The 17,090-nt window shown below is 43.3% G+C and overlaps 1 protein-coding gene across 1 annotated transcript in view; it reads right to left on the minus strand.

The window, feature by feature from the left end:
* Window positions 1–369: 369 nt before the first annotated feature.
* The window catches only part of ARK2C (arkadia (RNF111) C-terminal like ring finger ubiquitin ligase 2C), a 135,846-nt gene continuing 119,125 nt past the window's right edge, over window positions 370–17,090 (minus strand). Inside the window, exons 4-8 of the mRNA XM_087958688.1 lie at window positions 16,181–16,310; window positions 13,562–13,660; window positions 10,210–10,305; window positions 5,730–5,836; window positions 370–746 (exon numbers count right to left, since the gene is read on the minus strand). Coding sequence (XP_087814814.1) covers window positions 629–746; window positions 5,730–5,836; window positions 10,210–10,305; window positions 13,562–13,660; window positions 16,181–16,310 — 550 coding nt within the window. The 3' untranslated portion in view covers window positions 370–628. The remainder of the gene's footprint in view (window positions 747–5,729; window positions 5,837–10,209; window positions 10,306–13,561; window positions 13,661–16,180; window positions 16,311–17,090) is intronic.

The raw sequence follows: 17,090 nt of genomic DNA on the forward strand, positions 1-17,090 counted from the left end.
GTGTTTGGTGCAGATTATATAACAGCGACATGTCCATCACAAGCTAACGGGGCATCAAAATACGACATCTCTGAAGCATGCATGCTCTGACAGCCTCCGTAAGAAATAGCTAAGGAACCCCTAATGCATGTCTACTTATTCAAGAGGTATATATATATACAACCCTTTTGAGAAGTAGGATTGGAAGGCCAACATTAGACCACTAAGTACCTTCATATTTTTTTTTTCACAACTGGCTCTTTCCACCGGGCGTGTGAGCCGTTGTTCCTGTGCATGTCAGCCCACGCATGCCGCTCAGATCCCTTCCTACGCTTTCGAGAGTTTAACCCTCAAGTCCTCTTCGTCGTCGTCGCCTTTCTTCTTCCTCCTCTTGTCCTCCTCTTTTTTTTCTTTTTTTTTTTAAATTTTATTTATTTATTTCTTTCATTTAATTTAAATAATCTGTGAATGTGCTTGCAGGCTTTCTTCTTCGGGAAAAAAAAAAACAAAAAAAAACAACAAAAAACTCAAATGGCTCAGAAAGGCAAAACATTTCGTGGCCGAGGGCCCCGATGGCCCCGTAAAGGACCACACAAAAAAGAGAGCGGGAGGGGCAGCTCCACCCCCCCTCCCTGCATGGCGGTTCATTTCAGCTGTCCGAGCCGAGTTGTGTTTCAATGTCCACTCGGCAGATGGGGCATTTCTTACTGGTTGCCAGCCACTGGTCGACGCACACTTGGTGAAAGAGATGCATACACGGCAATCGCCTGGAAGACAGAAGAAGACAAGTCCTCGTTATTCCGGCCGGGAAGCCAGATTTGCTCTTCATCAGAGGCATGGACAGACATTGAAATAAGATCTATAAAGGAGACTCTTCACAGCCCAGGGTTGAAATGAGGGGTCTTTTATTGCTCTCTGAGCTTGGTTGCTTTCTAGAAGATGTTTTGTTACCCAAATTAGGTAACACCATCCTTCCTTCCTTCCCCCTCCCTCCCTCCTCTCCCCTTTCCTTTCTCTTCCCTTCCTCCTTCCCCCTTTCTTCCCCTTTCTTTCCCTTTCAATCCCTTCCTTTCCCTCTTTCGTTTCCTTTCCCTTTCCTTTCTCCTTCTCCTTCCCTCTTTCCTTTCCCTTCCTTTCCTCCTTTCCTTTCCTTTCCTTTCCTTTCCCTTCCTCCTTCCTTCCTCCCCTCCATCTCTCCTCACCCCTTCCCTTCCTTCCTTTCCTTCCTTTCCTTTCTTTTCCTTCCCCTCCCTTTCCTCCTTCCTTCCTTCCTTCCTTCCTTCCTTCCTTCCTTCCTTCCTTCCTTCCTTCCTTCCTTCCTTCCTTCCTTCCTTCCAATGTGACCCAGTTGGGTAATGAAACAAACCAAGCTTAGAGGGCACCAAAGACCTCTCTCCAAAATAAGATCTACTGGGTAACAGATTGTAACATATTGCTGTTTTGCCATGTGTCAAGGCAGTGATCATGTGTCCATGCATTTGGTTCTTTTTGATCCAAAGACAACAAATACTCCAGTAAATAAAAGGATTTTAGGCTTTATTTTAGCTACAAACCATAGCCTTAAAAACATGCCTACTTAGCAGGGTGATACCCAAATCTCTTGCAGGCTGCCAGGAGAATAATGATAGCATTTCCATAGTAACCAGAGCTAGGTTCCATAATAACAACAGCCTGAAGTTTTTAAATCAAAACTTGGCACTATGACCTGCTATGGTTATGAGACTGTAAGGCTTGAATCCTGACTGGTTGGCACATGACTCTGGGAGGGGCATCCAAAGATTTTTTTCATGGAGAGGAAATCTTCCAAGCTACGTGAAGATTCTAAACTTCTAGGCTCTTCTTAATAAAGGAGAAATCAAAATATGTCACTAAACTCCTCAAAATAACAATGGTCTTCTGCCTTGTCACTACAACCATTCCCGATATGTCCCTCCATCCCAGTCCACCTATTCAGACCAAGTATCCATTAATGGGTTTCACCCTTCAAGACTCTTCCAGAGCTAGAGGTGGGTGGAGCAAGGTACCTATTTACAAGAGAATCAACTCAACTCATGATTGGTACTAAATTGGTGCTAGATAAGAGTTAGTGGAAATCAAGAGGTATTGGACTTAAAGCAGCGGTGGGATTCAAATAATTTCACAACTGGTGTTTGCCCAGGGTCAGGTTGGCTGTTGTGGGAGGCATGGCCCAATCCCATCCTCCAGCTCCACCACACATGCTGGATGAGACTCCTGCAACAGGCAACTTGGCCCTGAGTGTACCGGTTGTTAAATTAAAACACGCACACCCTCGCTATTAAAGTGGATCCCGGGTGCTGCGTTGCAATGGAGAAACAGGCAATGGAGTGGCCGGCACAAGAAAAGGAGGAGGAGCAGGGAGAAGAAAGAGGGAAAGCGGTCTCGTCAATCCCTCATGCCAGGCACTCCGTTTCCCGTTTCTCCATTCCAGTGCAGTGCAGTGGCCAGGATCCACTTTGAAAGCGGGGAGGTGGGTAATTTAACAACCGGTTCTTTTGAACCAGTGCAAATCGGCTGAATCCCACCACTGACTTAGAACGTTTACAGCGACATTATTACTCCAGGCTGAAACCTCTCTTTTTCCTTCTCCTACACTTCTAATCTTTAAAGAATGTGGTTTTGATCGAAGGGCAGCGAACCTATTAAACACTGTTTACAAAACTGGCTAAGAGATCTTTCTGTCTCTGACTATGCATCTGATCTACGGTAGCAAATTTCCATTCTGTTTAATTTAAAAATGGAACCAGAAATTGGCTGGCCCAGAAACCTATTCCGATAAGACTGTAAGTGCAACAACACGCAAGCACCAAGGACAGTATCCAAGTAACTGAAATCTTAGCTGGGTGCAATCTTACTGCACATAACCCAGACTGGCAAAGACATCACTTAGCTACTTATAAAACTGCAGTGTTAAGAGCCGTTGGTAAAAGCATCCCTTGAGGTGTTAAAAAGAAAAAGCAGAAAAGCCAAGTAGGATGAATGGCTGGATTGTTAAAGATGGCAGTTTTTAATCCAGTTTATTTTTTTTCCTCCTTAGGATGCATTCATCTCTTTGAAAAAAGTACAGGAAATGAAACAAAAAGGAATGTGTGTAAAGGTTTGGAAACTAATTTGACGGAGAGAAATGTATATTGCTTGCCTTAATTTGGACCCTGATATCTGGTGATAGTGTAAAAGGGGATGCAAGAGCCAGAAATATTCATAAAACAAAGCACGTGAAATATAGCAACTTCTGTGTTTGAATCTTAGATGAGCAGATACCCCAAGAAATTTCAAGAAATGTGGAATTGTTCTACCTATTCTATCTCAGGAAAATGTACCTGAATGAAAACATTCAGAACAGATGGTTTTTAAAAATTTGATTTACTTTAACCTCTAAAGCATCAACAGACTATAATTAAATAAAATAGTTCTTTGAGGAACTACAATGCCTCTGAGTTCATTTGATGATGATTGCATTACTTGGAATCTTACACACACAGGACAAGAAGCCATGGATGGAAGCTAATCAAAGAGAGAACCAAGCTAGAACTAAGGAGAAATTTCCTCACAGTGAAAACAATTAATCAGTGGAACGACTTGCCTCCTGAAGTTGTAAATGCTCCAACACTGGAAGCTTTTAAGAAGACATTGGACAACCATTTGTTTGAAGTGGTATAGGGTTTCGTGCTTGAGTCTCCATGGGGTCGCGATGGGTCGGACACGACTTCGCACTAACAGCAATAATTTTCTTCTATTATTGTAAATATGTGGGCCGTTCCAGTGGTGGGATTCAAATTTTGTTACTACCGGTTCTGTGGGCGTGGAAGAGGAAGGATACCGTAAAATCTACAGTCAGAGGTGGGATTTGCCAGTTCTCTGAACTACTCAAAATTTCTGCTACCAGTTCTCCAGAACTGGTCAGAACCTGCTGAATACCACCTCTGGACCATGCTAAGATTAAGCAGAACTTCACATAATTTTAAAAAGAGGGGTCTAAAATTTTCTTCTTCCTCTTCCTCCTCCTCTTCCTCTTCTTCTTCCTTTTCTTTTTGTTCTCCTTCCTCTTATTCTTCCTCTTCCTCCTCCTCTTTCTCCTCCTTTTCTTCTTCTTCCTCTTCTTCTTCTCTTCCTCCTCCTCTTCCTCCTCCTTTCCTTCTCCTCCTCTTCTTTCTCTTCCTCTTCCTCCTGCTCTTCCTCATCCTTTCCTCCTCCTCTTCTTCTTCTTCCTCTTCCTCCTATTCTTCCTCCTCCTCCTCCTCTTCTTCTTCTTCCTCTTCCTCCTATTCTTCCTCTTCCTCCTGCTCTTCCTCCTCCTTTCCTCCTCCTCCTCTTCTTCTTCTTCCTCTTCTTCCTATTCTTCCTCCTTCCTCCTCTTCTTCTTCTCTTCCTCCTCCCTTCCTCCTCCTTTCCCTCTTCTTCCTCTTCCTCTTCCTCCTATTCTTCTTCCTCCTCCTCTTCTTCTTCCTCTTCCTCCTATTCTTCCTCTTCCTCCTGCTCTTCCTCCTCCTTTCCTCATCCTCCTCTTCTTCTTCTTCCTCTTCCTCCTATTCTTCCTCTTCCTCCTCCTCTTCCTTCCTCCTCCTCCTCCTCTTCTTCTTCTTCCTCTTCCTCCTATTCTTCCTCTTCCTCCTGCTCTTCCTCCTCTTCTTCTTCTTCTTCTTCTTCTTCCTCCTCTTCTTCTTTCTTCCTCTTCCTCCTATTCTTCCTCCTCCTCCTCCCTCTTCTTCTTCTTCCTCTTCCTCCTCTTCTTCCTCTTCCTCCTGCTCTTCCTCCTCCTCTTCTTCCTCCTCCTCCTCCTCCTCCTCAATATTTTCTTCTCCTCCTCCTCCCCACCCCTAACAATTTGTCATGCCTGCATTTTCATGTTCAGGACAGGAATTTAAATTCTGTATTTTAATTTTTATGTTCAGAATAGGAGAGAACTTTTAGACTACCTTGTTCAGAGTGAGACAACTCACCACTGGACACTTTGCTGTGGGACAATTCAACAATTCCATTTAACTATTTCAATTTTGTTTGTTTGTTTGTTTTTTAAAAAAAATTGGTGTTCTTTCTTTAATGATTCTTTTCAACTATTTCTTCGGTATTAGTCTCATTAGTGTCCCACGGTAAGTTGGCCTGCAGTGAGTTGGCCATGGCGGCTTGTTGTAGACCAGCGTTGGCGAAGCTTTTTGCCATCGAGTTCTGAAACGGGAGCGCGTGGGTGAGGGAGCACTGGAAATTGGAAGAGCAGCTCCTCAGCACGCAAGTGTATGCCAGGAAAGTGATCCTCTGGTTTCTGGTGTGCATGCGCACCGGCCACCTGGTCTTCCAGGTTCTGGCACGTATGCACACTGGAAACCAGAAGCTCAGCTTCCCAGCATGTGCATGTGTGCCAGGGAGCTGCTCTTCCACTTTCCAGCACTCGTGCGCATGCCAAAACTAGCTGGCCAGTGTGTATGCACATGTCGGAACCTAAAAAGCAATGGGTGACGGCTGGCGTGCCCAGAGTGATGGCTCTCTGTGCCATTCCTGGCACGCGTGCCATAGGTTCACCGTCATGGTGATAGATCCTCCTTCTCAAACTGTATGCAACCTTGCCAGCAGCTGCAGTTGCAAATATCAGACCGAGGGAGCAAATATCTGAATGAAGGGAGACCAAGAGAAGCTATGAGCCTGCAAAGCAAGAATTAAGGATTCACCGTCAATCAGAGGACAAAACAAAATAAAAGGTTCATCATGTCCAGAGTTTCTGTAAGAATAAACGATACCTCACATCCTCGCCGTCTTCAAGCATCGAGAGGCAGATCGTGCACTTCTCGTCGGTGTCTGACTCTTCTCCTTCTTCCTTTTCTGTTTTGTCTTCCTGCGGCCATCGCTGTCGGCAAAGTCATACAAAAAAACAACAACACACCATAGTGTCACAACAGATGCTGCTGAAATGACTAAGAATGGAGAAGGTGCACAGTTGTGATCCAGAAATATTGAAGGGTTGGGGAGGATTGTCCACTGAGAATCCTACAGAAGGATGGGACCAGTTCTAATGCGCAAGTCAACCATTTCTCAGGAGGAAAGGTGGTTAATGGATGTACCTTGCCACACCCCGCCACGCCCCACACCCAGTGAGAAGCATTCTCGGTAAACACTTTCACCGGTTCCCTGGTAAAGGCATCAGCTAAGTCCCTGAAAGGCTGCACTTTTAAGAGACGTTGATCTTAGGAAGGGTTTATTTCTCTCTCTCTCTCTCTGGTCTGTGCAAACTGTAAGCTTTCCCTGACTTTCTAAATAGCCCAGTTTTGTGGATATCGTCACAAGGAACAAATAGGGATTTTTTTTTCCTCCTCTCCCTTTCAGAATTCAGGAGGAACTCAGTGTGCAATGGATTGACAGACCGGCAGACAGATGGATGGAAGTAAGGATAGATGGATGGAGAAGGAAGGAAGGAGAAAGAGGGAGGGAGGAGAAAGGAGGGAAGAAGGGAGGGAGGGAGCAAGGAAGGAAGGAGAAGGAGGGAAGGAGGGAGGGAAGGATGGAGGAGGAAGAGGAGGGAGGGAGGGAGGGAGGAAGGAAGAAAGAAAAACAAAAGGAAGGAAGGAGGAGGGAGGAGAAATAAGTGAAGAAGGGAGGAAGGGAGGGAGAAAGGAAGGAGAAGGAGGAGAGAGGGAAGGAGGGAGGAGGAAGGGAGGGAGGGAAGGAGGAAGAAAGAAAAAAGAAGGAAGGAAGGAAGGAAGGAGAAGACAGGGGAGGAGAAATGAGGAAGAGGAGAGGAAGGGAGGGAGAAAGAAAGAAGAAGGAGGGAGGGAAGGAGAGAAGGGAGGGAGGGAAGGAGGGAGGAGAAAGGGAGGGAGGAAGGAAGAAGAAAGAAAAAAAAAGAAGGAAGGAAGGAAGGGAGGGAGGGAGGGGGAGGAAGGAAGGAGAAGGAGGGAGGGAGGAGAAATGAGGGAAGAAGGGAGGGAGAAAGGAAGGAGGAGGGAGGGAGAGAAGGAAGGAAGGGAGGGAGGGAGGAAGAAAGAAAGAAAACAAAGGAAGGAAGGAGAAGGAGGGAGGGAGGGAGGGAGGAAGAAAGAAAGAAAACAAAGGAAGGAAGGAAGGAAGGAAGGAGAAGGAGGGAGGGAAGGGAGGGAGGAGGAAGGGAGGGAGGAAGAAAGAAAAAACAAAAGGAAGGAAGGAGGAGGGAGGGGGAGAAATAAGTGAAGAAGGGAGGAAGGGAGGGAGAAAGGAAGGAGAAGGAGGGAGGGGGAAGGAGGGAGGAGGAAGGGAGGGAGGGAAGGAGGAAGAAAGAAAACAAAAGAAGGAAGGAAGGAAGGAGAAGACGGGAGGGAGGAGAAATGAGGGAAGAGGAGAGGAAGGGAGGGAGAAAGAAAGAAGGAGGGAGGGAAGGAGAGAAGGGAGGGAGGGAGGAGGGAGGGAGGGAGGAAGAAAGAAAAAGAAAGAAGGAAGGAAGGAGGGAGGAGAAGGAGGGAGGGAGGAGAAATGAGGGAAGAAGGGAGGGAGGGAGGGAGAAAGGAAGGAGGAGGGAGGGAGAGAGAGAAGGAAGGAAGGGAGGGAGGAAGAAAGAAAGAAAACAAAAGGAAGGAAGGAAGGAAGGAAGGAAGGAAGGAAGGAAGGAAGGAAGGAAGGAAGGAAGGAAGGAAGGAAGGAAGGAAGGGGAAAAGTCCTGATATGTCACATGATGCAGTGGTGACATGTGTTTGACACCCCTGATCTAAATGGCCTTCCCATTGGGGAGATCAACCAAATCAAGATGGCTACTGGCCATGTCACTGAAGTCCCGGTCCTTTTCATATGCCAAAAAGCCCTGGGGTCTTCAGGTTTTTTCTCGATATGTCTATACATCCCCTAAAGCACTTTTTTTCTCAACCCCGAGAATTTTAAGATGTCATCCCCCATGCTGGCAATTGAAGCCCATGTATCTTACAACGTGGCCAAGGTTCAAAAAGATTGCTTCACTTGGAAAACGATTTTAACTTTGCCTCATAAAACTTTACATCATAAATTTTGGACTTCTGCATGGGCAGAAATGGTGCGTAAATCAATATCAATTAAAACAAGGGAATGTTCGTTAAAGTGGATATATGAAGGAGCACAACATATTAATAACAGACTCAAAGTATTGGCAGGGAGGTAGCACATTTGGAACATATTTACCCTCAAGGTGTCCTTGTATGAAAATGCAAAAGTTTTAGAAAAAGACATTTTCATTGAAGTGGGGAAAACAATAATTAAAGTCAGCTGTTACACTTAGGCCTTAGATCACACTTGTTATCTGGTTTTCAAGGAGCGAGTGAAAAACCGTGGCATTCAAAAACAGGTTACGTTTTTTGCTACTCTTTCCTTCAACAACTTACAACCAGCATTTGGAAGTCAGCAATTAATCTTTCAATATCAGCCTGGATTCAGCAATGTTTGCAAATGATCCTAACGGAAAAGGTGAAGGGGGGAGAATTGGGTTTCACTGAAGCTAATTTTCTGACCATTTAGTACCGCTTTATGAATAATGGATATGCAGAAGTAATCTATGCTCCACATTCATTTGTTATAAAAGAAAAATGAACACAGCGTAGGTACAGATAGTCCTTGTGTTGTGTTGTGTTGTGTTAGCGTGTGTTGGGTGACCATTTGAAGTTACAACAGCACTGGGGAAAAGTGACTTATGACCGTTTTTCACACTTAGCAACCGTTGCAGCATCACCCATGGTCACATGATCAAAATTTGGGTGCTTGGCAACTGACTCATATTTCTCTCAGAGTAAAAAAGAGCAATTTATTAGGAGTTGACATGTCGGCGTTTCCTGGGTGCAGCCGACTCTAAGACACATCATTCATTTCATCTTTGACCCTGGTCTTCCCCACACTCCCTGGATGTATATTCTCCAATGAGACACATCCATAGCCAAGAGTCATCAATCATGTTTTCCAGTAATAATTTTGTGTGCCAAAAGCTTTGGGTGCCAAAGCGATTATCTGAAGCATTTAAGGAATGCACTGCTTTCCCCCACTCCCTCTCTGCTGGCAACTAAAAAGACCAAAGAAGTATTTTTTTTAGTTGACAGGGGGCAAGAAAGGTCATAAAAGGGGGCAAAATTTACTCAACAATTGTCTTGCTTAGAGATGGAAATTTGGGGCTCAATTGTGGTTGTAAGTGAAGGACTACCTGCAATATATTTCTATATGATCTCTAAACAATTTCATGTACTTAAGCCCTGGTGAGGCATAAGTTAAAATGCCATATTGCAGGCTAACTCTGCCCGCTGCCAGGAGTTCAATCCTGACTGACTCAAGGTTGACTCAAACTTCCATCCTTCCAAAGGTTGGTAAAATGAGGACCTGGATTGCTGGGGGCAAGAGGCTGATCCTGTCGACAGCTTAGACAGGGCTATAAAGCACTGTGAAGTGGTATATAAGTCTAAGTGTTGTTGCTATTAGTTGTCTGGGTTGGGGGCGCAGTGGTTAGAATGCAGTATTGCAGGCTAACTCTACCCACAGCCTGGAGTTTGATCCTGACCGGCTCAAGGTTAATTCAACCTTCCATCCTTCCAAGGTCCGTTAAATGCGGAAAGGGGGTGGGATGCTGGGGGGTTCACAGGGGTTCGGATAAGCTCCTAGTTAAGATTCTGTGCAGTTTGGAGGACCCCCAAAACCCACTCCTGGCTGGCCCTGCCCCACCCTGCCAACCCCTCCCAGGAGTCCCTACGCGGCCCATTTTGGACGCAGGTAAGTAGAGGGTGTGCGTGGAGGTTCTGGGAGGGTAAAAAAATAGGTCTCCCGGAAGTTTGGTAAGGCCGGAAATGTGTCTGTTCCCGGCTTCCAGAGAGCCTCCGGAGTCTGGGGCGGCTGTTTTCACCCTCCTGGAGGCTCGAGGAAAGCCTCCGGAGGTGCAGGAGGCTGACTAGGCCACGCCCACCAGGGCCACGCCCATCCAGCAAGCAGATAGAGAACCTTTTGCTAAACAATTTTGAAGCCCACCCCTGGCACTATTGCTATTGCTACTTAAGTCTAATAATAAACTTAATAATAAAGTCTTTGTAGCAAAGCCCCTATATCTCCCTGGGAAATAGGCCTGCATGCAGAGATCTGAAGGAGGGGAAAACATTAAGAGGACAACGAAAGCAAACACCATTTATAGAAAGTCGATGGCTTTGGACGGAATCAGGGAGAAACGGAAGACGGTGAGTTTTAACGGTTCCATTTATAAGGCTGCTGACCCATCTCTGCTTGGGACATCACACGGGCCTCTCTTCCAATGCTTACCTTCTTATATTTGTGCGGGAAAGTGAACCGTTCGATGGTGTTTTGCACGGCCCCTCTACTCACACTTCCCAACCTGTCTTCTAGTTGCAACAACTCCTGGATCAGGGGAGAGACAGAAATGAAAGAGTTTGAAAGAGTTTCTGTCTACCATAGACTTGCTTAGCCAGCTATTTCTGTAATTTTTTCTTTCTGACACCCCACCCCATCCCCCCAAAAGCTCTTTTTCATCCAAAGCCCATTAAGGGTAGAGAATAGGCCCTTCATCAGAAATGGGATCGTTCCATGCAGACTTCTTGACTCTTCGCAAAGCAATGGAATGGAACAACCTGCCTCCAGAAGTTGTAAATGCTCCAACACTGGGAATTTTTAAAAAGATGTTGGATAACCATTTTTCTGGTGTAGGGTTTCCTGCCTAGGCAGGGGTTGGACTAGAAGATCTCCAAGGTTCCTTCCAACTCTGTTATTCTATACCTATTCTATTCTAATCCTAATCCTATCCTGTCCTGTCCTGTCCTATCCTATCCTATCCCATTCCAGTCCATTCCATTCCATTTTTTCTATTCTATTCTATTCTATTCTATTCTATTTCATTCCATTCCATTCCATTCCATTCCATATTTTCTATTCTATTCTATTCCATTCCATTCCATTCCACATTTTCTATTCTATTCTATTCTATTCTATTCTATTCTATTCTATTCTATTCTATTCTATTCCATTCCATTCCATTCCATTCCATTCCATTCCATTCCATATTTTCTATTCTATTCTATTCCATTCCATTCCATATTTTCTTTTCTATTCTATTCTATTCTATTCTATTCTATTCTATTCTATTCTATTCTATTCCATTCCATATTTTCTATTCTATTCTATTCTATTCTATTCTATTCTATTCTATTCTATTCTATTCTATTCTATTCTATTCTATTCTATTCTATTCTATTCTATTCCATTCCATTCCATTCCATATTTTCTATTCTATTCTATTCTATTCTATTCTATTCTATTCTATTCTATTCTATTCTATTCCATTCCATTCCATTCCATTCCATTCCACATTTTCTATTCTATTCTATTCCATTCCATTCCATATTTTCTTTTCTATTCTATTCTATTCTATTCTATTCTATTCTATTCTATTCTATTCTATTCCATTCCATATTTTCTATTCTATTCTATTCTATTCTATTCTATTCTATTCTATTCTATTCCATTCCATTCCATTCCATATTTTCTATTCTATTCTATTCTATTCTATTCTATTCTATTCTATTCTATTCTATTCTATTTCATTCCATTCCATTCCATATTTTCTATTCTATTCTATTCCATTCCATTCCATATATTCTATTCTATTCTATTCTATTCTATTCTATTCTATTCTATTCTATTCTATTCCATTCCACATTTTCTATTCTATTCTATTCTATTCTATTCTATTCTATTCTATTCCATTCCATTCCATTCCATTCCATTCCATATTTTCTATTCTATTCTATTCTATTCTATTCTATTCTATTCTATTCTATTCTATTCTATTCTATTCTATTTCATTCCATTCCATTCCATATTTTCTATTCTATTCTATTCCATTCCATTCCATATATTCTATTCTATTCTATTCTATTCTATTCTATTCTATTCTATTCTATTCTATTCTATTCCATTCCATTCCATTCCATTCCATTCCATATTTTCTATTCTATTCTATTCTATTCTATTCTATTCTATTCTATTCTATTCCATTCCATTCCATTCCATTCCATTCCATATTTTCTATTCTATTCTATTCTATTCTATTCTATTCTATTCTATTCTATTCTATTCTATTCCATTCCATTCCATTCCATATTTTCTATTCTATTCTATTCTATTCTATTCTATTCTATTCTATTCTATTCCATTCCATTCCATTCCATTCCATTCCATTCCATATTTTCTATTCTATTCTATTCTATTCTATTCTATTCTATTCTATTCTATTCTATTCTATTCTATTCTATTCTATTCTATTCTATTCTATTCTTAAGGTGACTAACTTTTTACAATGAAAAGGAGGACACAAATAAATTGAATAAAAAAAAGCAAAGCCACTTGCGCATGGCACACTCTTGTGCATGGTGCACTCTTGCGCACGGCACACACTCTCAAAATAATTCTCCTGCATGGAGCGCATACGTCTCATAATCGCGTCTCGCCGCACTATACCAAGCCTTGACGAATCGCCATGTCAAATACAAATACGTCACATCACACACAACGGGTCGGCTGGGCATCGATCAAATACAGAGATTTACAGATTAGTCTTCCAATATCAAAAAGGAAAACATGTAGGAGGACCCTTTTCGAGAGAGGACAGAACTTACAAAAGGAGGACTGTCCTCCCTAAAGGAGGACGGTTGGTCACCTTACTATTCTGTTCTGTTCTGTTCTATGTTATGTTATTTTGGCCTCCTTCTCCAGCCTGGGTCTTTAGGAATCCAATGAGCTATAGAAAGTTAGCGCCCAATTCTCTCCTGGAACGGTGAAATATTTTAGGAAATATTAAAAAGGCAGAATATTATATTTCCCCTAAAAGAGAAATGGAAATCTTAATGGAGACAGGAACTCAACCCCAGCTCCCTGTCCCCAGCAGATATTTAGTGACCAGTGAGAAGGACTGGGACAGCCTATCTACAAGACAAAAGACCTTCCGGTCCAGGCTGATGGGATGAAGACATGATGCTTCAGTACATAATAGGATTAGCTCATCTAGCAGCATAGATCCCTGCATTGCAAAATCTCCTAAGGACATTATATCAGGCCAGGCTCCAACCAAACTTGATTCAGACAAACATAACCCCACATGGTCTGACAGCAACCAATAGAATACATGCCCTTGTCACAGGAACAAGAAGCTCAAGGGCAAGGCCCAAGAGAGGGTATAAATAACCCTCACTCTCCATTCCATGTCTTCAGCTGCACCAGGATCATGTGCTTGATGATTCTGCTCCATTAAACCATCATCTCCAATCACCCTCCATGTTTCCAAGTGTTTCTCCTCACTTGGAACTGAACTAGATGGATATTTCTTCCAACAGAGCAAAACAAAAGCTTGGAATTTTGGGAGCTGTAGTCCAACCCTTGGGGGAAAAGCCATGTTTGAGTTGCTGCATCATTCTAGATGAGGGTTGTCCAACCTTGGCAACTTTAAGACTTGTGGACTTTTAACTTCCAGAATTCAGCCTGGGGAATTCTGGGAGTTGAAGTCCACAAGTCTTAAAGTGGTCAAGTTTGAACGCCCCTGCGCTAAAACATGTGATTAAAGGGCAGCCACCCAGTAGGCGAAAAAATGCTTTTTGGAACTCACCTCATGACTTTCTCGCATGGCAGATGTGTGCCGATTTGGATTCAGTCCCTGAAGAGCAAGCAGCTGAAACTGGGGGTAATTTCTGATTTCGTGGACAACCTGTGAAGCGATGAAGAGAGGCAACATTGAGGGGTTGGCTTCCTTCTCCTCAGCTTCAGGGAATATCAAATAGCCTCTGAAAAGGGTCCCTCACTATATAGTTTGAGGAGCTGCCCAAACTCCAGGGCTCACCCAATTTGGTTGACTCTGAAACCATTTCTAATCACGCTGGCAAAAATGAGTGCTGTTTCTTCTCATTCTGAGGCAGGAGAAGCTCAAAAACTGAGGTGAAACTTTATAATAAAAACTTTACTTCTTTATTTTTGTAAAGTCTCTGGGAAATGTGACAGGAAGATCAGGAAGTTAAAAAGAATACCCTTCCCCTCATGAAAAGCAAATCAGAAAAGAAGAGAGAGAGGGAGGGAGAGGAAGAAGGATGGGAGAGAGGGAGGAAGGGAGGGATGGGAGGAATGCAGGATGGAGGAAGGAAGGAAGGAAGAAGAAGAATGGGAGGGGAGGAGGAAGGAGAGAACAAGGGATGGAGCAAGGAAGGAAGGAAGAAGGAAGGAAGGAAGGAAGGAAGGAAGGAAGGAAGGAAGGAAGGAAGGAAGGAAGGAAGGAAGGAAGGAAGGAAGGAAGGAAGGAAGGAAGGAAGGAAGAAGGATGGGAGAGAGAGAAGGACAGAAAGGAGGGACTGAGGGATGGAGGGGGGAGGGAAGGAGGAAGGAAGAAGGAAGGAAGGAAGGAAGGAAGGAAGGAAGGAAGGAAGGAAGGAAGGAAGGAAGGAAGGAAGGAAGGAAGGAAGGAAGGAAGGAAAGAATCCTAGTCAATCATTCAGACCAAACAGGTACAAACTGAATTGGCAAAACCAGCTCTGGATTCACACAATATGTCCAAGGACAAATAACTCCTCTAACTGATTTTTCTCCCTGATACACTGAGGAGCCATCTAAGGTTCCCTTTCAGGAAGACTGTGATGCCCATTTCCCAGGGCTTCTGACAAGGGTATCTGGGGATGTAATCCCAAATTGAAGTCCTGGTCATGGATCAGATATCAGAGGGTCTACATTTCTTTGTGTCTTTCATCCCATCATACTGAGTGGAAAAACAAAGAAGAAGAAAAACAAGATGGAGCATTGAGATTTGCAATCCTGGTCATGGATCAGATATCAGAGGTCTACATTTCTTTGTGTCTTTCATCCCATCATACTGAGTGGAAAAACAAAGAAGAAGAAAAAACAAGATGGAGCATTGAGATTTGCAATCCTCTCAAGAACCACTAGATGGGGCTTTGCGTGGAGGAGATTTACTTCTCTTTACTGCCCGCTTGTGGTCGTTTGGATTCTTGGGCGCCAGTTTCTTAAGGGAATGTTTTGCCAATGAGATGCTCCTTATATTTCAGAGGAGCATCGAGAACTGTCAAATTCTGCATTTCTGGAATTCTGGGAAATACAGCAATAGTCAAAAGCATTCATTGAAGCCATTGGGTGTCAAATTTGGAACGGAACATGAATTAGACCAGTAATATATATTCTGGGACTGACATCATTTTTCAGAGAGTTTGGCACAAAAACGGAATCATTTCACTGGAATACAACCTGGACCTTCTCTCTTCCAAGCCATGGACTTTGGAAGATTTCAGTGCAACATCCATTATTCCTGACATCAAACTGCTTCTGCTGACTAATATCAGGGGTGGGATTCTACCGATTTGGAGCGGTTCTATAGAACTGGTTGTTATGATTCTGCACAGTTCGGAGAACTGGCAAATCGTGTCCCTGGCTGGCCTCGTCCCTCTCTGCCCGCCCCTCCCCTCCCCGCCCAGTCAGTCCTCATCGTGCATGCATGACATTGTGTGCATGCCTGACATTGCTGACTGCGGTCTTTCCCGCCCAGTCGCTCCTTAAGGTATTTCTTTCTTTTTTTCCCCTCCCGACAATCAGCTGTTCTGATGATCAGCTGTGCCGGGATCTCCCTCGCTATCTTACTGCTTCACCTAGGAGGTTTTCCTGAGGCCCAGAAGGTCCCAAAAATGGGGTGGTGGTGGTGCTGAAGAAGAAGAAGAAGAAGAAGAAGAAGAAGAAGAAGAAGAAGAAGAAGAAGAAGAAGAAGAAGAAGAAGAAGAAGAAGAAGAAGAAGAAGAAGAAGAAGAAGAAGAAGAAGAAGAAGAAGAAGAAGAAGAAGAAGAAGAAGAAGAAGAAGAGGAGGAGGAGGAGGAGGAGGAGGAGGAGGAGGAGAAGGAGGAGAAGAAGAAGAAGAAGAAGAAGAAGAAGAAGAAGAAGAAGAAGAAGAAGAAGAAGAAGAAGAAGAAGAAGAAGAAGAAGAAGAAGAAGAAGAAGAAGAAGAAGAAGAAGAAGAAGAAGAAGAAGAAGTGGTGAAGGAGAAGGAGGAGGAGGAGGAGGAGGAGGAGGAAGGAGGAAGGAGGGAGAAGGAGAAGGAGAAGGAGAAGGAGAAGGAGAAGGAGAAGGAGAAGAAGCCACACCCACCCAGTCACATGACCATGCTCGCCTAGCCATGCCCACAGAACTGGTTGTTAAAAAAAAAAAATCTCACCCCTGACTAACATACTTCTTGACTTACCATCTGCGTTGAGGATGTATTCTGAGGGAAATGATGCATTCTTTGTGGAGCCAAATAATGCTGATAATGTTGAGGAACTGGCCTGACCTGGAACTGGTTGGGACTGAGACTGGCATCAACACTCAGATCCCTAGAAGGACAAAAATCAAAATCAGGGATCAATAAAATGGACAATGTAATCATCCCGTCCTTTAGACAACTTTCCCTCGCCCAAATGCCTACATTGATTTTTTTGCCTGCATTGCCAAGGCCTGGCTGTTAATAGATTCTGGAGGAAAACAAGGAAAAGTCACCACATGGTGATCATCCTATATCGAAGTCTAACAGGAAGTTGAAGTTTCAGAGTTGGAGGAAGTTTTGGGGACATTTCTAATTTGTTTTGCTATTATACTTCTTCGAAGGTAATCTTAATGTACATACCCTAAAAAAAACATCCATGAACAATGAAACAATGCAAAGATATTTATTTTTAACAAAGACACAAAGATAAAAATCTTCACCCCTCTCCTGGATTTTGTCTCCATCTCCCCAAGAATACCTTGGGGGTGGGGTTCACTCTGTATTTAGGTCTTGGAATTTTAATAGCAATAGCAATTAGTACTTAGACTTATATACCACTTCACAGTGCTTTTACAGCCTCTTTAAGCAGTTTACAAAGCCAGCCTCTTGCCCCCAATAATTTGGGTCCTCATTTTACCCACCTCAGAAGGATGGAAGGCTGAGTCAACCTTGAGCCTGGTGGGATTTGAACTGCCAAATTGTAGGCAGCCAGCAGAAGTAACCTGCAGTACTGCACTCTAACCACTGTGCCACCGAGGCTCATTTAAATTAATTTTATATTTGTAACTGTTTTTATATTTATATTTTTATTGCCTTGTAAGATGACCAGAGTCACTTACAAAAGCCTCAT

Source organism: Notechis scutatus, chromosome 2 (assembly GCF_049901735.1).
Source record: "Notechis scutatus isolate UNSWTSFEM ecotype Mainland chromosome 2, rNotScu1.2, whole genome shotgun sequence".
NCBI lineage: Eukaryota > Metazoa > Chordata > Lepidosauria > Squamata > Elapidae > Notechis > Notechis scutatus.